At 38.6% G+C, this 22,908-nt stretch overlaps 1 protein-coding gene and 1 long non-coding RNA gene across 2 annotated transcripts; one reads left to right on the plus strand and one right to left on the minus strand.

The window, feature by feature from the left end:
- Positions 1 to 97: 97 nt before the first annotated feature.
- On the minus strand, positions 98 to 18,612 carry LOC122980040. The gene is made up of 3 exons (XR_006402980.1): positions 18,532 to 18,612; positions 14,912 to 15,026; positions 98 to 3,226 (listed from the first exon to the last, which is right to left on the minus strand). It is a non-coding gene; the product is annotated as an uncharacterized LOC122980040 (long non-coding RNA).
- foxf1 (forkhead box F1) lies at positions 15,403 to 20,184 on the plus strand. Its single transcript, XM_044347721.1, has 2 exons — positions 15,403 to 17,126; positions 18,542 to 20,184. Exons 1-2 carry the CDS (start codon positions 16,148 to 16,150, stop codon positions 18,706 to 18,708), a joined length of 1,146 nt encoding a protein of 381 aa, XP_044203656.1. The 5' UTR covers positions 15,403 to 16,147; the 3' UTR covers positions 18,709 to 20,184.
- Positions 20,185 to 22,908: the final 2,724 nt, after the last annotated feature.

The following is a 22,908-nucleotide window of genomic DNA, read 5'->3' on the forward strand; positions in this document are numbered from 1 at the left end:
AGAATGAGTGCAGAAGACATGTGGGTTACATAAACAGGCGCCACCAACAGTTTCAACTTGTATTAAGTGGAATTTTATTGATGAAAATGTAAAAACAAACACTAAATTCAAGATTACCATTTGGCAAAAATAGCAGCAGAACTTAATAACTTAAAACAATGTGAAATATGTTATGAACAAGGTAAAAGTCATTCAAAAAACTAAATGTACAGTATGCAATATATAACAAGGAATGGAAGGGATACAGTATGATAGTAATATACCTTTTACAATTATTGCACTTCAACAGGTGGCTTTAATAACATACAAATATCTGGATGTGATATGAAAATCTGTACATTTTTCCATGTCACATATTTTTGTATTTATGTTTGTGGATAGAAATTAATTTATTTGAATGTAAAGAACACACACATTTATGTAATTGTGTTACTCAAAGTCTTGCCTGTGTGAACACAATAAGTGCAGATTATTACAGGCACAGGTGGATTGTTTATATGTACAGAAAAGTACAGCAACATCCTCTCTGGCTGACACTCTGGAAGGACATACAGTCTAGAGGTACAAAGGACAGCCTACAGTACACAGTGCTAAAAATAAAGTATGATAATGAATTATGATTGATTTGGGATCAATTAGTTTGTTTATACAGTTCCTAAAACTGTCCATTTTTGTCAGTGTAAGGTTTTAGCACAGTGTGGCATCACTGATGTTTTTGACTGCACAGAGTTACATTTGATTGCTACAAGCAGTTTTACAAGCAACTCTTCCTTCATTTGGTTCAGAAAGAAACAGCAAGACAGAGTTGACTGATCCAACATGAAACATCTGCCACCTGATTGATTCCTGAATTAAATTGTCCATAGCAACAGCTCGAGCTCGGGCTTTTAAAAGAGCTATTTCACCCTAATACATGGCCCATTACCAAATGGCCATTCATCACATTAACCCTACCTCTAGAGAGCTGACAGTGTCTCAGTCAGTACAGTGCCACAGTGCTCTCTGTCTCCAGTCAGGACACACTCAGCAGCATGTCCACTTTGCCATGACTGTGTTTACCTCACGAATACACAAACGCAGCCTGCCGCAGGCTCTATTAACGAAGCGAGAAGAAACCTCTGCTGATACAAAGAACATAGACTGATTGGCTCTCTCATTTTATATACACAGAAACTGTATATAGGCCTACTTTAATGGTCATTTTGCAGGTTTTTGCCATAATGTAAAACATACAGTATCTACAGAATCTTCATGTAATAAGAGGAAAGATTTTTACAGTCAGCATACAGACGATGCATCTTTCTGATGAAGATACATGCCACTAAAAGTTGCTACTAAATGTTCCAGAGAGGATACAAATGCAACAATCAGCACACTCTCATAAAAACACAGACAACTATATTTTAAAAATTCACAAAAATAAACACTTTCACCAAACCTTTAATTAGCATGAAGCCGTGTGCTTTAGCTGGAATTAAGGAGCTTCAGGCCCAGCTGCGGTGAGCCTGATTACTTAATAATATGGTGATAAACACAACTATCAATCAAAGCCCCTGACAGGACTTACAATTCAGGAGAGATCAGCCAAAATAAGAGCTGCTGACTCTCTCATTGTGGCTGTGCGTGTGTGTGTACGGGGGTGTGTAACAGGATACTCGCTACAGTCAGCGATGAAGTTACTTGCACCAATGTAATGACGGAAAGAAATAAAGTGTCACTTATATTTACAGAGCATAGCTGCAGTAACTACAGCTGTCTCTTGAAAACAACAGTTGTGCAATCGTAAATCTAAAGTCACTCAGCACGGAGGACAACAATGACACTGTGTTTGAAACACTGGTCTTAGCCACAGTAAACACACCTCACTGTACTGAACATAAAGTCCTCCAGAGCACAACGCAATACGTGTCCAGCGTGGTTCATATATCAATGATAAGTTCAGCCATTCACACATATCATATCAAACATACTGTTGCACCTTAATTTTCATATAAAAAGACTGGAAAAGACAGCATGATCCAAGTGCCATATCTACCTCTTTAAATATGGACTCAGTTCAAAATCAATCAAAATTACAGTGAATTTGAGATTTCTAAAAACGTTCACTTTTATAAAATATTTGTAATGAACACAGAGATCACTGGGGATGTTAGCTGACTTTCTCGCTTGCTTTCTTAAAATTACTTGAATTTTATATAATGTAATATATAAATATTACACATAATTCAGATAAAATATCATGGCCTTTGAGCTTTGAGGCAGACATTAAAAGGTTGTGCAATAATTTGTTAGGCTTTAGTTAGGCATTTAAATTGAATGATGATAATTTGGCATTTTTTTGTGGAAAGTCACTGTCAGGAAAATTAATTTTGTGATTAAATTGAAATTATTTTATCTTGTATATTACATATGTATATAATAACTGCTTGTTTTGAAGAATGTTGAGAACAAGTGTACATGACATCACTGTCAGGTAAAAACTTTTAATTAAATTGATTCATTACAAGCATCTTTTCTGAGAAAAACTAATTTCTGTAACATTGACAAAACAAATCTACATCAAAATGCATAATTATTAAGCTGAGAAAAAAATATGTTTTGGGGAGATGTGTGTGTTTTACCTGTCTGGATGTGATCAACACTGTTGATGATGTAAAAATCAAAATTTATGGTATGTTTTTTTAAATTCAGTTTATACATGTCCCCTCAGTTGATGAATCATACTGCTTACTTTTGGTGTTTATCTCTTCATATTATCAGTATGGAGGCAATTAAAGCAGTTCTCAGTAACTACCACTTGTTTTGGCCTCAGCTGCAATCACAGTCGCCTTTTCCTCGACAACAGTCTACTGCGCTGCTAATGTTGCTGTTTTCTGTTGGTTGAAAGTCTTTGCGGCAGAGATGACGTGAAATAAATTCTGGCTTTGAGAGGTAAATCTCTGCAGCGCTGGGGGACTGCAGCTATTCTCTCTCACCTCGCCACTTTTAGCAGACCGTGGCTGATTTCCTTCCTTGCGTGACTCCGGAGTGTAAACACACAGCCAGAGTGACTCATCACTATTTCTCACTTCCATGGTCTGATATAAACACATGAATGGGTCAGGGGTCATTTTGGGGTGGTGAGTGGGTGGGTGGGGGGCCAGTATGTCTCCCCATAAGACATCTTCCATTCTCCAAAGAATTCACAGCTTCCTGTGGCCAAAGCCGCACGCCTGCCCACTCCAGCCTAGAGGAAGGAGAAAGAGAAACACAGTTAGAAATAGAGAAAGAGAAGGACAGACAATTTGGGTGATAGATGACCTTCTTTGCTAAATGGAAAGAATGCAGTCGTGATGAGCCTGTATCTCTTTTCATCCAACAGAGCACCCAGACATGACAAGAAAAATAGTGATGGCTGGAGACAAGACGGAGGGGATAATGTTGTGTTCAATTGTGTGACATAAATTCACTTCATTCAGTGGCAAATTGATTTATAAGTCATGAAAACTCTGTTTATACGTGCCTGCCAACTTGTCTTTGGGGCTGATTGGCACTATGTTAAAATGGGATGTCTAAGAAAGTCCTGATCAGCACTTTGCCCTCTTGAGCCCTCCGTTATTGCAGGGTAGTGGAGGTGGAAGGGAGGGATAGCTACTTCCTTTCAGGCCCCAATCTGAAAAAGGGCCAAATACAGTCCAACATCAATCACTGTGCACTCCACAGCTTTCCCAGTACCATTGTTATAGAGCAGACCAACGGAAAGAGGCCGGTAGCAGGTGGAAATAAAAAGCCCTTTGACAACTATAGGGTAAGATTCCTCCCAGGATCATCACAACATTTACACAAGCCAAAGAGAGCAACGTCTGGCTGCCAGCACCAGTCTGGACACACACACACACACATACACACACAAATATTTAGTCAGCAACATTTTCATGTGCACTGATACATGATAACATGCAGCCATGGAGAGTCATAACAGGCACACAATGCTAAAGATAGAGACACAATATTTTAATCTGCGCACACACATGATGCAGTCATTGACATAAATATGGAGACATGCACAGAAAAGCAAAGACAGACAGATGGACACACACTCTCACATCAATATAATATCCCTCCTTCTGATATCATCACAAACACACAAAATTAGAAGTATGGTGTTGAGATAAAAAAAAAAGTACACAATAATATTTGCAGGATTACTATTATTGAAATTACAAAATGATAAATTGTGGATTATTGCAATCAAATCTGCAACATTCCTTTGCAGACTGAAACATATAATACTTTTAAATATAAATAGAAAATATAACATAGTATATAATACATTTTTTTCATCAGGGATATAAAAAAATATGAATATAAACAGATTATGCGCTCTGAATAGATAAAAACAGCATCCAAATTTCCAGCATCCACCATCAACTCATACTTCATTGTGATAAACGTCCAGAAATCTGTTTAAAAATAATAAAAAGTCATTCCTCATCACTCCTGACCTTAGCTCTTAGTGTGAACAGGAACTACTACTAGCTAAAGCAGCATGACTTTTCATTCTCAATAACTTTTTCTCATTTTTCACCACATTTTTTTGTGCAGTGCAGGAAGAGCTTGTTGCTCAGGTGTTATTTTTACCTCATGATCCATATGATTCCATATTGAAGCCTGGCACCTTGCACGACTTAAAAAAGACAAACTGAGGTTACTGATTGTCTTAAAAGTCAAGAGAGCCTTTTGTCAATAGATTTCTCATTTTTCAATCACAGAAACTTCAAACCAACTTTATTTTGTTCTGAGCCTCCTCCCATAATCACCAGTTTTAAAGAAAAATCATGCAATATGGCCCAGTGAAATTATGACTTATATTTTCCCACTGTTAAAACCTCCTGTTCTATTTCCCATATCCGGACCAGACCGTTAACAGTCAACCGACCATTAACAGTTACACAGCTTTTATCTAGACTCAGTTTAGACTTACATGAACCAAATATGAATCATGCTTTATTGTTTGATTAATTTAACTACGTGTTTAAGATATTGTTATTTTGTATATTTTGTGAGCAGCTAAACTTATTCATAAGGGGTATAAATGGCCATGTAAAAACAATTTAAAACAGAAAATGAAGCTGTGTAGATACAGATACAGATTTGTGCTTTGTGTTACATTGCAATTTTTTATTTTTCCTCTTCTTCATCCTTTGACTAGCCCTTCCTTCAAAGGTTGCATTGTAAATACTAGACGAGTACACTCAGTAGAGTGCAGATCTCTGCCAGGTGTGTACAGTCAAGATGGTGGAGAACTGGGTGATTTAACAGATACGGGAATTTATTCATGTTGTATTGCGCCAAACTTTAGTGGATCATAACGCATCAGGTGTGGAATTATGTGCTCCTCTGGTTAAAGGTGAGACCAAATTTTTCCATGGATGTCAGTTTTTGAGCCACGATAAAGGCCAAAATGTGGCCTGCAACAGAATATGTAAGCCTTGTTTTTAGCCTAGCCGATTGCCGGAAATACCTTTTGCTGTGTCATAACATATACCGTAAAATGGCGGGGACTGCTGAAAAGATGCAAGTCTAAGCTTTACAACAAGCTTATAAGGAATGGCTTTATAAAATAGATTTTTCAAAAATTGTGAATCACCGCAACCACGAGAGGTCCTTGAGCACACTGTCATAAATGTGCACAAAAAATATTAGCTGCAGACAGATATAAAGACACAAGGATACACACACACATTGACACGCACACACATGACCAAATGCATGATATCCTCCAGACTAACGCCTGGAGAGAGATCATAACAGCTACAGTATTTGTACCTCACTCATCTTCATCCCTGTCTTCTCCTTTCTTTCTCTGGCACTGCCCGCCGCACCCACCACACCTCCCCCTCAGCTGCACTCCTCCCCACTCTTCTCTCCACTTGGGATCGTAGGCTGAAACCTGGCAGAATAACTGTCACATGATGCCCATGCATGTGATGCTTCGCTGGGACCCCCCTCCACTCAGGAAATGCTCTCGGCCTTTTTCCCACCCTAGTGTTCCGCTGTGGAGAGCCGGGCATTACAACCGAATCCAGTTACCATCCCAAAGCATTCCTGACTGATTCCAACCACTTCTTGGCTATGGGTTCCCACAGACAACGAGAATATGCCCTAATTTCAAACCGGCTGAAGCACTGGGTATCAAGTTGTGAACTACCAAAGCTGTTTATGGCAGAACAGAGGAGTTTGAGCTCCACAATAGGCAATTACAATGCCCACTCATCCCCCTCCCCTTCATTCAATTTGTGGTTTGTCTGTAGGTGGGTTTGGTTGTGCGCAGATTAAAAATAGCCAACCCATTCCAGACAAAAACTGCGAGGGACATGGAACACACATTGCACAAATGATATCTCCCATTGTGGTGTACTGTTTGGGAATTCTTAATTGCTTTTTCCGAAGCAGCTTGCCACAGGAAAATCCCCCTTCAGAGTAAAGAAAAAAAGAGTTGGTGGGCTATGCGTAAACACCATAGATATTATGTAAACACGCATGTAAACACGTATGTATAAACCCATGTCGCCCCATCTGCACCCATCAAACTGCCATCAAGTCAGTATCAAAAGAGCTAACCTGCAGCAGAGCCAGTTGTGGCCTGCGCCTGCCCTCCCTCTCTCTTTTGTGTTCTCGACTGTGGTTTCTGCTTCAGCTCTTATTATTGATGTCTCTCCCTGCATCAGACAGACCATGATGGACTGGCCCTGGGAGGTGTTCAGGGTTGCAGGGTGGGGCACCAAACAGGCTCCCACTCACTGTGTGGGATGTCTGAAATCTCCCAAGAAAGGCAAAAGTAGAGCAGAGAGGAGTGGTGAAGCACAGTGCCAAGAAATCGTCTAAAGAAAAGTTTTTTGATATGTGTTTTCCAGTCTGTTTGTGTAAATAAAGGAGTGGATAGGAATATGCGCTGTTTTTGATTGTTATTAGTGAATGATAAAAGGTGGTCAGAGGTGTAGAAACCATGCCTGCTTTATACAATAATACAAAAACTGAATTCTCTATGAAACAGAAATGTACAGGATTCATTTGATTTAGAGTATTATCAGAGAATTTTACAATAAACTCGTGTGGAGAAATAAAAAAATATGGAAAGAGTTCAAAATGATCCAAAATTAAAACATTAGTAACACAGTAATTTAACAATTCAATAGTCTCAGCTCAGTATCACAGCAGTATGTGAAATAGTCATGAAATTTAATCTATAGATTCGTATACATGGACATGAATTTTCCATTTTTTCGTGACACTCACGACTTTCAAAGAACCAAATTTCCATATTCAGAGGTGGCGGGTTGGGCGGTTGGTTAGATCCTAACTTGCAAAGAGCAGACGCAGTAGACTTGGAGACTGCTGTTCACTTCCTGCTTCCAACCACTGACTGTATACAAATATGGACAACGTGTGTCCACTTCCTACTGCTGTGCAAAACTGAAGTCAAAATGTCTCGTTCTGAGAGCTGCCATCTTGTTTGTGTGACGTCATTTGGAGCCAGAATCTGCGCAGTAGATTCAGGCGGCAGGATGATGGACCAACGGGACACGCCCCCTCAGCCGTCCCGCAGCCTGATGGAGGTTTGAGAGTGGCTGTCACAGCTGTCAATCATGATGTCACACCCCCTTTTTTATACTGTCAAATAACTAATTAAAAACAAACATCAGCGTGATAAGAACGACATAAAATGACAGGAATCATCTTCATGAAAAATTTATTTGATGTGTACTTTGATTTTTTAGTTTGGCTCATGTCCCATCTGCTAACATTGAGGGGGCCAGCCAGCCACCAGGGGGCGATCAAGATGTTTTGGCTTCCTCTTTCGGAAGATGTCACGACATCCATTTTTATATACAGTCAATGCTTCTGACGCAAGTGTCACGTTTCCAACCGTGAGTCAGGACAGTTTTATTAAGAACTGTAACTACGATTGTCGTGGTGTTTACTGTTGACATGACTACGAAGGTTGTCTAACTTTAAGGAAATAGTAACCCACACCACGTTTCAAGTGATTACTTTAACCCAAACCATGACCTTTCCCAAGTGGTTTTTGTATCTAAACCTAAAAAACATGGTGCAAGCACTAAAGATACTCCCAGTTGAAATACATTAGTTTGAAAGTCGTGCTGAGTGTCAAGAACAAAATGGAAAATTCGTGTCCATGTAAGGTGAATTCAGGTTTCTGGGACATCAGGTAAATTGGGACAGCATAAAAAGACAGCATTGTACTTCTGACCGGTAAGTGTAAGTCAAATCAACTGGTGCTGAGACCTTGCTGTGGAAACATATGACCAAAGTCACATGACATAATTCCTGTGACATCACGTAGGGGTGTGTGGTCAGCATCAAACAGAAAGTTGAAAAATTTGAATGACTATTACAAAGAATATTGTAGATGCAAATGATATACGAACATATATGATGTAATAGTGAACTAAAATAAATATATATTGTTTTGAAATTATGTTTACAATGTTTAAATAAGGACATTTTCTTGGCAGCATGTTTCAGATAAATTGGGACAATGTTAAAAGGCTATTGAAATGAAGTGTAGCACTAGTGTATTCATATAACCTGATAAAAATAGAGACCCACATCTATGTCAACACAGAACCACAGAGATGTAGCCTACAGCCAACTTTTAAGCAGATGGAGTAAGACTTTTAATGATTTATGAATGGACTTCAAATTGATGCTAATCCCCCAAACTGTTTGTAATAGTAGGCTTTATAATTTGGTCAAATTAGCCTTTCCCAATAATTTTCTCTGACAATGGCGAGCAATAAAGCTTAATCCAAATGTTGCTTAGTATGTTTAGTGTGCAAGTTGTGGCGTAACAAGGAATTTAGTCTAATCAAGCTGCAATGTGGGAGCCTGCAGATAAAGGTGTAGCCTACAGAGCTCTTGATCACTTTGTTTAATCCATGATGAATTTAAGGCCTATTGCAGAATAGAACAACACCCAGGAAACAGGCAGCCAGATCGAGGGAGGGAGTGCAGGGAACTGATGAACTGATGAAAAGATTATTTACTTCTACAAAATTATATTTTAAATAAATGTTTTTGAAAACGTTGGATTCTTTAATCACTTTAACACATTAGCCTAGCCTGTGGGGCCTAAGCCTATCTGTTGATTTAACAATCCATTAAGCTATCATGACGCATCATAATAGGCTAATGCATAATATCAAGTAACCTTAGACATACAGTATATTTAAGGTTAAGAAAAACAAGAAATCAGTTTAAAATATTCTTTGAAATATGTCATTAGGGTTGAAAGCAAAGGCCTACACTAATGAAACTGTGTCCCAAATGACCAAACATGTCACTGAAAAATAATTTTGTGTCAACTACAAGAAAATGGTGATCCATGCTTTGTAAAAATATTATACACACTCCATTTCTTCACATAAAGAAAGTAATTCAGAAATGTATCATATGTTGGGTTATTTTTAAATTGCTGACAAGAGAATTACAAAACTGTCCCAATACAGCTGAATTCACCAACACAAATCTATAGATTGAATTTTGTGACTATTTCATGAACTGGGCTAATGTTCGTTGTTAAGCTTAAATTAATTGAACTTTAAAAAAGAGATTTGCTCTGTGCTTTTTTCAATTATTTTGAAAACTACATACTAACACAAAATTGGGACAAACAGAAGCCTAAAAATTACTTGGTGTCAATTAACTTGATGATCAAACACCTGGGACAGCAATGAAAATAAGTCCAGGACTTTATTGTTCTGTCTCTGACAAAGTCTGATATGTTCTATTTTTACAGATATTTTAATAAACCAAATATCCTAAAAATCCATTTGCAGCCATGCCATTGTAAAACTTAAAAATATTCAAAAAGATTGTTGTAATTTCTAATCTAAGATAATGAATATTTTTGTTAAATTGAGGTTGAATACAAAGACAAACCCTCTATGACCACATTTATAACAACCTGCACTAACCTCACATTCAAGTCTGAACCTTAAAGTTCAAAGACACAATTTGCTCATATTTTTGTTGTTTTAACATTTGTCTCGTTTGGGTGTATTTTGTCCTATTTTATACAGAAAACAGTTTGCCAACTTGCTGAAATACCAATTTGCTACGAACAGGTATTTAAAATTATGGAACATTTCCCTGTAAGTGCTAACCACATTTGGACAGTTTGGTATTTGTGAAACCTCTGGACCTGCCAAATCCTCCCCACTGCTGTCCTTCAAGTCAAATTATGTGGTACTGCCTATGATCACAAAATAAACCAGAAAGAATTTAACATATGCCTTTATTCTTTTTTTTATTTCTTTATTATTTTTTCATTGTCTGAAAGGCACGTTTTCTTTTCAATAATCAACAGAACCCAATCTACTATAACATGTAACAAATAAGTGAACACTGAAATAAGAATATGGCAATCTGACGATTTGAGTGGGCTATCTTTAATTTGACAATACAACACACAGGGGACTGTTGCGGGAAGGCATGTGAAGTTTTACGGAGGAGGCCAGGGTTCTCACAATAACGTCTACAGCAATGACTCATGTATTTTGGCAAGACGCTGGTTGTTTTTTAACAAAAATTAAATACTTTGTGTCAAATGATTCCAGATACAAACGGATGTAACTGCAGTAGATCTGGAGGATTTAAAGCAGAGATTTTCTTGAGTGGCAAGTTAGACACTGTTATCTCACTAAATATTCGATTAAAGTCACTATCAAATCAGCCAAGGCACCACCATGAATTCATTATTATTAATAGTCTGCAATATCCAAACATCACTGAAGACTCTCAGTTGTAATTTTATATTGTCCCAGTTAACGCAGGTGTGCAGGTGAGCCAAACAGGTGGGCGTACCTCCTTAATATATCACGACACGTGTAACCAACCAATGACAAACACCAACGTAACTCCAGCCAACTATTTACTTATTATACTTACATCTGTGTCAACATTATCAATATCAAAGTAAAGATACAGCAACATATGAAAAAGTGTTCGGCTACATGTAGTAAATAAATAAAAACCTTGGTCCAATTTTGTTTCTGGAAAACCAAACCTAAAAAAACATAATTATGAGAGGTTGTTGAGGCTGTGTAACGAAGGTCCTGATTAAACTTGGATCATGTCATGTGAGGCTTTTTAAACCCACGCGTCCAACGATAACAGCACTGGAGTGAATGTCTGAGATCAGATTAATAAACGCCTTGCACAGATCAGCGGATCAGTACTTTCGATCTGTAATATGATTCGTTTCGGTGAATTTAAGTCTGTTGAGTCAGACAACATGGTCCACAGTGCTCATATAGCTGCAGCGTCAGGCTCAAGGGCACTTCGGCAGGACGTGTGCTTGCAGACGCTCGACTTGTCAGGGTATTCAATTTGAAGATGTTCTCATATTTCCACAGTGAGCATGGACATCGCTTTGAAATTGTTGTGAAAAGTAGCATTTACATATAAACATTACTGTAAGGGATGCTGTGCAGAGGAACTACTTTCCTTTGCGCCTTTACGCACAACAAGGCACGGGGCTGATATCTCGCCAAGAAATTAAAAAGCCATAGAGCGCACTTCTCCTGCAGCTGATTACTTGAGAGGGTGGTGCCCATCAAATACACTTCAAATCCATGCAGCGACTCAATGCGCGCAATCAGCGGTCTGCTAGCAATCCCGTCCTTTCTCGTTCACATAAACACCACTTAAACGAAAATATACACGGCCACCTACAGCGCAGGGAAAGTGATGAGGGGGTGCCCACCTCGACATCACACTGTTTTCAATTAAAGCGACAATGCTAAGTGAAATATAGGCGACACTGCAGAGACAAAGAGCCAGAAAACCAATTAAGATGTTCCTGTAATATGACAAAAAACTGTCTCCAAACTTGTTTACTCTCAAAATTTGTAATCATTTTGATTTAATAGTCTGTGCGGATGAGATCAATATTTTTCATCATTAAATTTGTAATAAATAGCTTTATTAAAACCAGAGTAAAAATATTCCTGCTTGTCTAGAATCCAATTAATATAAAGATAAACCAGCAGGTTTTCTTTTCTACTTTATTTTTTCCTGCGCAATATTGACGGTAAATCTGTGCATCAAAGAGTTGTTTAGGTTGCTTGCATGGTTGCTATCCACGCTTTCAATCCTGCATAACAAAGACAATACATAAATAAAATAAAATCTTTGTATTATTATTTAAAAACTATATTTCTATCAAAATCCAAACCTTTGCATTGCAGGCCCTTTGATTAAGACCATTTGCAATTCCTTAATCCGCAATGTCTTAGAGTTTAAAATAGTTACTCCTACTCACTAATAATAATAATAATAATAATAATAATAATAATAATAATAATAATAATAATAATAATAATAATTAACAATTAAACTTTCAATCTAGACTTTCTCTTTCCATATCATCAGTTTAAGTTAAAGGTTTTAACAAATGACGTTAAATAATAAAAAGGAATTATAATTGTGAAAAAAGGGGAAGCTGATTGCTCTACTTTAAATGACTCTTTTCATATAATATAATAATCTTATCATTAAGGTACAAGACTTGTATAAGATATAAGACTTGATAAAAGACTTGACGGAGAGTTTACTTCAAAACCTGATTCAAGTTCAAGTGGGATCGTCTCAGGGCCAGTTGATCGATAACTCTGTCCCACTGTCCTCTAAACAAAGTCCCTGCGGCCTTTAAGTGACCCTCTGCGGCCCTCTCTCAGCACCAGTGAGGGAAAATAGTTTATTTCACAGAGATGTTCGTTTGTAACGAAAACTTAATCCAAGTTTAATATCATTAAAATTCTCTACAACATTTTGTACGGAACATTTTGTATCTCTCTAACAGTTTAATCTGCTGTGTGGCTAAATCAGATACTACTGACCGCTGTTGGATCTATATTACGCAGGGTGTAGCTACTATTTGCCTATAATTGATCGTGACGTGACTTGTATTGTGCAAATATGTAACTTAATAACCCTAGAATAGAATTAGCTACAAGGCTGAAGGCTGAAGTTAAAACTCCAGATTCAAATAGTCTGTCTGACAATAATGTCCAGTTGGCCTAAATTTTTGGATTTCTTGGCCTTGTGATGTAATGTGTCATTGTACAAGAGTTCAAGTTCACTGAAGTGTGAATGTAACCAATAAGAAAACACATTCTGTGTACAGCTCTCCAAAACTTTGCTGCAACATGATTTGAGGGAGCAAAAATTGGTTTCAGCTCACTAAATAACGGTAAGACAGTCCGGAAAGCCTGTCAGGGCTGTTGCACTCTGCAGTGTACCTCCACCTAAGTGGCCGAGCATTCCTGAGGATGCAGCGCTGTCAAATATTTCATGATGGGACGTCATGGAAAAGTGCATGACTTCGTCTGCGATGGAGCAACTGGGAAGCTCTGACCTCGGGACTCAAGCCTCAGTAATGACGAACATAATCTGCCAACGACACTCTCATGGCAACTATTTCCTGCCTTTACGTAGGACTAAAATATTTTTAAAATCTGGAATAATCAATTTAAAGGGACTTTAGATAATGCAGGTAGTTTATGATGTTATGGGAACAGTTGTATTTCCGTATATTTCGTATAATGTTGATCATGAAAACTTCCATTTTATGTGTTGTAATAAAATATAACTGATTTTACTCCTCATTGGGGACAGAAGAATGCAGCAGGGAGTAGCGCATCACCATCCAGCACTGATGGTTTGCGTAAACATTAACCACGGGTGGACTTTGGATGGACTTGTAAGTGAAATATATATAGGCCTATATTATAACAAAGAAAGAATAACATGACATGGGGCGAATGAGTGTGTGAGAAAAAAAAAGCGCCTTAATGGAATGAAGTCATCAGCCGTAATTAAATGCAGTGGGCAGAGAGACGACGGGAGCGCGCCTGCCCCTGGTGCGCGCTGGGTGGTCTGCTCCGCTGATAAATGTGTGGCCCTCACTCCAGGCGAGTGGCCGAGCAGGCACCGGTTAAAACAATACTTACATTCATTTATCCATGGGTTTAAATCTTCACTGCAACAGCAAAAACTAACAGTGGCACGTCTGTCACCTTTGGGTTGACAATGAAAATTTGACAATGAATTGTTTTCTCGTTTCCAGCCTGAAACAAAAAAAGTTGTTCTTGTTTTGGACTGAACAGTTATGGTAAACATCAATAATCCATTCTATATTTGAGTTATAGTTGATATAATTAATTATAATTGAATTTAAATACGCCTCCTAAAATTGAACACAAACATGCTGCCACATTGTTTTGCAGAAAATAATATCATAAGAGTTACTGACAACCTTTACGCACAGGCAAGAAAGTCGCCTTTCTCTAGTTTTACGCACAAGCATAAGCTGTGAAATTACAAAAAAATGTCCATCCACTACCTTCTCCAGTATTATATTCCATTATGTCAAAACTACGAGTGATCATAAGCATCTACTAGAAACAGTAACACCGGTAGAGATCAGAAGCACAACAGGCTTAACTAACTGAGCCCACGGAGAGGCAAAAGGTTGCAGGCTGCAGCTATCGAGATCTCCAGGGAACAATAAGAAACCTACTGTCAACAGTTTTAGGTTATGGACTGATCGTCTTTCAGTAGCCCTACACGGCTGTATAAAAGGAAGTAAATCTAACTATAATTAAGCCCTTCGACTTAGAAAACACAGACAGATAAACAAACTGATGCGCATCTTCTTTTGACTGAATTACAACTCATGAAAAACGTCCTGTAAAGCTTAAGGCATAATTCATTCTTCGTTTTTCTAATTATCCTGTAAGGTCCAATAACAGAAACTAAACATGCCAGGTTTTCCATTATGGCACTAAATTAAAGCACCGACAATTCTGCTGATAATATTCTGACTGTAAACTGAAAATCTTACTTTCATTCTTGGATCATTCTGATGGTAAACTGCTGGCAGGAGTCGATCTCAAGTCCCCGTCCGAGTTTCTGTGCTCACAGCTCGGCAGAGCCTCCACCTCACTCCTCCAGCGTCCCTGCGTAAATATTATGACTGCATTACACAAACAATATTCTTGTGTAAAAACGTCCAACATCCACACAAGACGCCGCGAACACACGGGCATATCGCATCAGATTGAGTATTAGCTGATCTAACGGGGCTTTTGCTTGATTTTTTATTTAAAGAAGGCCAGGGAAAATGTTTACATTTTGCTGTATAAACATCCTGCCCATGTTCCTGTCTATCTTTTACAGAAATCAGGAGGGTGGTTTTGAATATGAGGGCATGTTCTTTGGCAAATGCTTTTCACACACTAAAATGTTTTATAAAATATTTCACAAGTTTAATAACAATGGACACATTGCCTAAGCTGTTTGTCGTGGTGGTGCACCCACCATATGGCTTGAAATGGAGAAATATTGCATTGCATTGAAGGTTTATGAATCTACACAGTTTATAACTCAGGCTCTAACACTTTATTCTCTGTTACATGTTCTAAAATAGAATAAAGTCATAGCCTATTTGAAAACAAAGTTATGAAAATCTAAAGGCTCAAGGCCCTGACCTGGATCAGTGGCGTGTGATCACATTTTCAGCTATTTGATTTTTACTGTGAAGCACATAATAAAGCTTTACATGTTATTACAGGCTATATGGGAGATATATTCCCTATTTCAATGTAAAGAAGAGAAAAAAACATTTCCCTGAAAAGTGAACGCACACAGATGTGCATGCTTACAGCCCACCACTGGAGTAGGAGGGAACTGGGCGGGTCCCAACATTAGGATGGCCAAGACATCCAGCTTCCAATGCGCTGATGGCAACAGATAAGTAAAAAGTGAGCTCCTCGGACGCACGACAACACACCAACTGAAGTGGAAAGCGGCTCCTGTTCTGCTCCTCATCCCATTTCGGACGCTGCGTACAAGGCGACCCGGCTTCACACTGCTGCAGGACTCAATCAGAAGGAAGAAGTCAAGAGTTAGGACTGTCTCGCCTTTGGCTTGTGCGTTAAGTTTGCCGACAGAAATAACGGGTAATTTTTTTTGGCTCTTTTATGTCAGTGAGTTACTATCGTCCCTTGTACTAGTCTTTATAGGTGGAAAGGTGGAAAGCAACATTTTTATTTGCCATTACGAAGACTAAATTTAACTAATGACGGCAGAGGTCCAGCAGCCCCCAGCGCAGACTCCTGCCCAGAGCAGCCCGATGTCTGCTCCGGAGAAGCCGCACGGACAGACGGCGGTGATGGAAACCGCCTCATCCACTACGAAAACCAAAAAGACAAACGCAGGGATCCGTCGACCAGAGAAACCCCCTTATTCATACATAGCTCTGATAGTCATGGCTATCCAGAGCTCTCCAACGAAGCGCCTGACGCTCAGTGAAATATACCAGTTCCTGCAGAGCCGCTTCCCGTTTTTCAGGGGTTCATACCAGGGATGGAAGAACTCCGTGCGTCACAACTTGTCCCTGAACGAGTGCTTCATCAAGCTGCCCAAGGGCCTCGGCCGGCCAGGGAAGGGCCATTACTGGACTATCGACCCAGCTAGTGAGTTCATGTTTGAGGAAGGCTCCTTCAGAAGGAGACCCAGAGGTTTCAGGCGCAAGTGCCAGGCGCTGAAGCCCATGTACAGCATGATGAACGGCTTGGGATTCAACCACATCCCCGAGTCCTACAACTTCCAGGGGAGCGGCGGGGGTCTATCCTGTCCGCCCAACAGCTTGTCTCTGGACAGTGGGATTGGGATGATGAATGGACACTTGGCAGGTAACATGGAGGGGATGGGTCTGTCCGGGCACTCCATGTCACACTTGTCGGCCAACAGTGGACATTCCTACATGGGAAGTTGTACAGGATCCACTGGGGGTGATTATCCCCACCACGACAATTCCGCATCCCCTCTGCTCGCCAGCGGGGGAGTAATGGAACCTCACCCCGTCTACTCGAGTCCAGCCTCGGCGTGGGCTCCGGCCCCCTCGGCCTCGCTGAATAACGGTGCATCCTACATAAAGCAGCAGCCTCTGTCTCCTTGCAATCCGGGAGCCAACCCGCTGCAGCCGAGTTTGCCCACGCATTCACTAGACCAACCTTACCTGCACCAGAACGGCCACAGTACCACAGATTTACAAGGTAGGCTCAATACTTTACAAAACTGTAACATGTTGAGTAAAACTGCACCAGTAGAAAAAGTGAAATCAGAGGGGGGAAATATCATACAAGAATATTTACAACATTTAATTATCAGAAGATCTAAACTATATTTTCTACGGGCTCACGTTTAGTGGTTGACAGGTTTTATGGATTAATGCCAAGCGTGGGCCTAATGGAAATACTGAACAGCCTCAGAGTAGCTACATAACCTTATTTGAATTATGATGCTGTCACTAAACACATGCTTATCTCTCTTTTACGAAACGGAAGAAGAATTCAAATGTTGGCTATTGGTGAAAATGATGCAACTAAAAGAAACCACGTAGCATATTTTCTCCCACGAATATTCAGCTTCGTCACAGCCCTGCTCTCAATTAAATTGAAAACAATGCGCCAAATGAAACCAAGATATCAGGGGTATTACACTCGCACGAGTTCAGGGTCTGAAAGTGGTAAAGGGAGGCACGAGAGGACGCGTCTGCCGGGACAGTTTAGAGCCGTGCCAATCTCAGGGCAAGAAAAAAAACAGAAAAAAAAAACAGAAAAACAAGAGCGGTTATGGCCAGCATGCCTGCCTTGCCCCGAGGCCCTGAGTCCTCCGGGACTGGCGTGCAAGAGGGCCACTGTCAATTAGCCCTGCAAGCCCGCCTCCCATTTTGACTATCTTAATCGTGCTTGCTAAATGGACTTCAGGTCTATGAGGAATACACGCATCCATTCGAGTTAGTAGAGCAGAGTGAAGCGCTATATCCGGCCCCTAGAATTTAATTTATCTTAAAGTTTGGTAAATTATAAAACTCAATTTTCCAGAAAATGTTTGTTGTAGGGGCCTCATGCTACAAAAATATGCTGCAGGTGTGAGGAAAACAAGAGCATCAGAACTATTTATTTAATTGTATTTTTTTAGACTATTATTATTATTGTTATTATTTATTATTATTATTATTATTATCGTCAATATTATGATGATGATTATTATTATTATTGTTATCATCATCGTTGTTGTTGTTGTTATTGTTATTATTATTATTATTATTGTTATTATTATTAGTTGTAGTAGTAGTAGTACATGTTCAGGTGTATTTTAGGACGACTGTTATTACGCATGGACCCAAAAAATCAAACCAAAGTCAAGACTATGGCTGCTTTAAGAGGAAATGTCTAAATATTAAATATAAATCATATTAAAACATATATAATATATATTAAATATTTAAACATATATGATATTTAAAGCATTTAAATTGTTTATTAAATCACCACACAACAATCGTAGACTATAAATGAAAAAATAGGGCCATATTTGTTGCTGAATTTCTTTATGTCCTCCATCCTGCCTGTATATGACACAACCGACTTTAACTCTAGCTATATTTTTTCATACCTTGTTGCAGGTACTATTCCTCGGTACCATTCCCAGTCTCCCAGCATGTGTGACCGAAAGGAGTTCGTCTTCTCGTTCAACGCCATGACGTCCTCGGCGATGCACTCACCGAGCAGCGGCTCATACTACCACCACCAACAGGTCTCCTACCAGGACATCAAGCCCTGCGTCATGTGATGCCACCGCGGAACAAGCTGCAGGCAAGAGGACGCTGTCACAGACTTGAGCCGATTGAACTGAAATGCAATGAGAACAAAATAAGTAAATAAATAACCACTGAGAGACATGAAGGCTTGCCGCGGCCCTGGAGAGCGCTCACTGCTTCAAGTAGACCGGACTACTTCTATACTGTTTTACGCACGGAGACTGACAGGCCAATCACAAAGCAACCACATAATAATAATATATAATAATACAAACTTTTTTCATGCCGTCAACATCGACCAGCGGGGTAAAGACTGGGTGTATGAAACCCTGCTGCTGTTTGGTACTTAGTCCTGCAGAGCGGATGACTACCACTTCACACTTTTGTTAATGTTTATTCTTCTTGTTAATGTAGGCCAATGTAAAAATGCACACTTCCATTTTCTCCGTCTGAAGTTTTTTCTTTTCTTTGACAAATTAGACTGAGGCTCTTTTTTTTTTTTTGGACTTACATACCAGCGTTGATTTTTGAATTGAACAATTATGGACATTACATATATATGTCCATATATACTGTATAAAAATGATGAAGGCACTTTTTGAATAGCCTATAAGCGCAACTTGTTTATTTATTCATTAGGCCTACATATTTTAATTTCAGGCGAATTGGCCAAGGAGGTATATGCTTTATTGGCAATATTTGTCAGATCGCTTATTATTTGTTTTAAAATGAAATTTTAGGATATATTATAAGCACTGTTATGTCGTTTGTGTTAGATATGTAGACCATTAATTTCAGCACTGTATACTTATATATTGTTAGGAAATTTAGGGTCCATCAGTGAGGGCTATAGGCTATCACAACAAGTCATTTGTAAGAAATAAAATATATCTGTTGGGCTGTTGAAGCCTAAATCCTCAAAAAAAGAGAGACCCATTTCATTTTCATCACACACTCATCATTTCTGGTAAAATATTTGGGACACTACAAACAAATTAGCCACCAAAACTTTTTTTTTAAAAAAATTTAAGTCGGTAATAATTACTACTCAGTCATGTGTACTTTTTCCTGAAACATCAGGATATTTTCAACAACAACAGGATTTTGAACAGTTGCTTAGTTACTGCCTAATTGTACAGGCTTGCAATTACGTAATTAATTACTTAATCAAATTGATCAAACTGAAACGGTGGGTGAAGTGAGTTCACTTGGGTTTGATATACTAAATGTCTGGTGATACTGAAGCCAAACAAAAAGCTCAACGCGCACATAAGGTCCACAGTATTACTACCACAGTAGTACTACCACAGTATCTTACAGTAATATCATAGTGGTGTCTTAGTTGAGGCCAGACTATGATCATTTACCCAACCAGTCTGTTGTTTTCGCTACAGGTCTACAGGTCATGCCTGATAAATTGGCATTAAATGGACAAATACGATTTTCTATGAAACAACGATTAATTGATATCAATTTAAAATAAATGATTTTAAAAGTCAGTCGCCGCCCACCCTCTATAAGAGTGTGCGCAGAATGAAAACAAATCAAAGGCAGAGATCTCACACGCGTTTGGCTACATTGTGAAACCTGCAGCATTATCACTGCTCTGTAAGATTAACATTTTTTTTGTCCTAATAAGCATTTTGTCCAAAGCGTATTTCTGCAAAATATAGTAGGTGGATATAAAATAAGCGGTGCTGGACAAAATTAATATTTAACCTCTGACATGCATACACATTTGACAATCTTAAGTAGTAAAAATATTACAAAATTTAAGCTTAAATCTTGTAAAGAAGAAAGAAAAGGTTTTCGATAAATGGGTTTGAGATTAAAGTGTGTTGTAGCTTTGTTTCTCCTCTTGAAGTCTCTCTTACAAAAGACATCTTGATCTCAATGAGCCATGAGACTACTTGATTAAATGAAGACCATAATAAAAAAAATACAGAATTATCAAACTCAACATGTGTAGAGGCACAGTGGAATACGTGCCACTAGTTATAGCAAAAATACTGACATAAAAGGCACATCAGCCAATTTTCCTTAATGATCTGTATTGGAATCTTTATTACTAATTGATTGTGGCAGTTGCAAGATTCACAATTTTGTGTTTTTATCAGCTTCCTAAATGGCAGAATATACTATAGCCTACTGTAAAAGGCTACAGAAAATTATATTAATTTGCACAAATAAGAAAAAAGTAATTTGTCTTAGAGGATTTGAAATTCTTTCAGTTTCAGGGTATAGTTTCGAAAGTAAAACCAGGGGTTCCTACTGTAGAAAAACACGCCAGCAGTTTGTGTTGTCAGCATCAAATGATTCACTCAGAATAATCACTGTGCTTCTGATCATAAATGACAAAATATTTAGTTAAGTAACCAAACTGTAATTCAAAATGTGCTCTCCTTAATTCTATTTTGTATGTCATGCCGTTGAGGCTTGTGCGCATACATACATACATCTGTACATCAGTCTGTAACATGGTGTGTTTAGATATTTGTGTAGCTTTGCAATCTCGCAACATGACCACTGACTGAACTCCAGAGAAATGAGCATGCCATCGAGCACAGGGGTAGCAAGCTCAACAGCAGTGGATCCACGCATTAACAAACTGATGACATTTGCCGAGCTTCAGTGCTCTGGCAGGGCTGAGGGAGTGAGACAGGGCTCCACAGCTGTTCCCTCGCCAGGCCTGGATGACAGCTCCATAAAAAGCCTGAAGCCTGCTCTGTGCAGACAGACATGCTGTGTGCTTGTTTCTTAACACAAGCAAGACTTCAAGGAAAACAGGACACTTCTTTGGCACTGCAGTCTAACATGAGAGTAAGTTACCAGGTAATGCCTGTGTAGAAACACAGAAACATTAAGTGGGGAGGGGGGCGTACAGGTTATTAAGATACAGGTTATTGGGTGCTGAAGTGTGGATAAGTGGAGTGCATGTGTATGATGTGATGTGGTATTTCTGTATGGTTAACTCATCAGTTTGGGTTAAGTTTAAATACCACTGCAGATAGTCACTTTCATAACAAGGCAACACTACTAATGTTGCCCTCCCTGAATGATGTGTGAGGAAAATTGAGAAAACAGTAGCTGGATGCATAATCGATTCATTTTACTCAAAATCTATTGTGTAGAAGTTATGGCAAGTCAAAGTTTAAAAATCAATCTTCACTTAGTGTATATTACATCTATAAGTGTGTGAGATGCATCATCCCTCTGAGTTTTGTGAAAATCCTACCAGTGGTCTGAGATATCTTGTTGAACTTTTAACATAACTTTAACCACTGAATCTGTTTTTATTTGTAAGGACAGTTTGATGAGTAACAGCTTTTCTGTCAACTGAAGTTGAAGTGTATGAGTTGGATTTTCAAAGTTTGCAACTTCAGTTCCAAAAGCACAATCAGTGTAAATTCTTAAATGCTGCAAAACAATGTGAAGATGGATCATTCCTGAAATATCTGCCAGAAACAAAGTAACATACTGCACACATTTGTCGAAAAAGAAGAAACTGAACCAGTTCAGTCAAACGCTTTAGTAGAGAATGTTATAATGCATTACAAACAGATGCATTAACACTAGAGCAGTTCACTCAGGCATGGTAACGTCTTTCATTTGCTGAATGGTGAGGCTGGCATCATACTTGAACCTGAACTAACGAACAACAGAATGCCATGAATAAGTCATTTTAATCAATGAGAGTACAATATTAGTGTTTAAAGATGCAATGTATATTTCTAAAATATATTTCTAAAAGGAGCATAGCTTCAACACTGTTTAACAAACTTCTACATTTGTTGTTTTACTAACAGAATACTGTAATACATTCTGCATCTCTAGATCCAAATCTTTATCAAAATGCACTGACAGACAACCATGCTGATATTTGGAGAATGCTTAAATTGGAGGAATTGTACAAGTAGGAATTTAACAAATTTTCAACTAAGTCAGACTCACACACAGCCTCTTAATTGTGGCAATTCAAATGCATCATGCTGCTGTAGTCTGTAATCAAATTGCCATTAAATTTAGCTAATTTGTTTATATATCATATAAATTTGGTTGAAACTGCATCTTATGAAAACTTGATAAGATATCAGTTCAATAATTATGGCAATATTGTCAAACAGGCCACTCATATTTGACAATTTGGAAAAGTTGCATAAAATCGATAAAAGGATTCTTTGCAGAAAAAAACCCAAAACAAATGAAAAACAACAACAACAAACCAAAAAAAG

The sequence above is a fragment of the Thunnus albacares genome, chromosome 1, assembly GCF_914725855.1.
Source record: "Thunnus albacares chromosome 1, fThuAlb1.1, whole genome shotgun sequence".
Taxonomy (NCBI): domain Eukaryota; kingdom Metazoa; phylum Chordata; class Actinopteri; order Scombriformes; family Scombridae; genus Thunnus; species Thunnus albacares.

Bases quoted from the DNA above. Each gene is read 5' to 3' on its own strand.
- foxf1 (XM_044347721.1), top strand. From the start codon at position 16,148: ATGACGGCAGAGGTCCAGCAGCCCCCAGCGCAGACTCCTGCCCAGAGC. The intron at 17,127-18,541 runs GTAGGCTCAATA...ACCTTGTTGCAG, and splicing joins CAGTACCACAGATTTACAAG to GTACTATTCCTCGGTACCAT.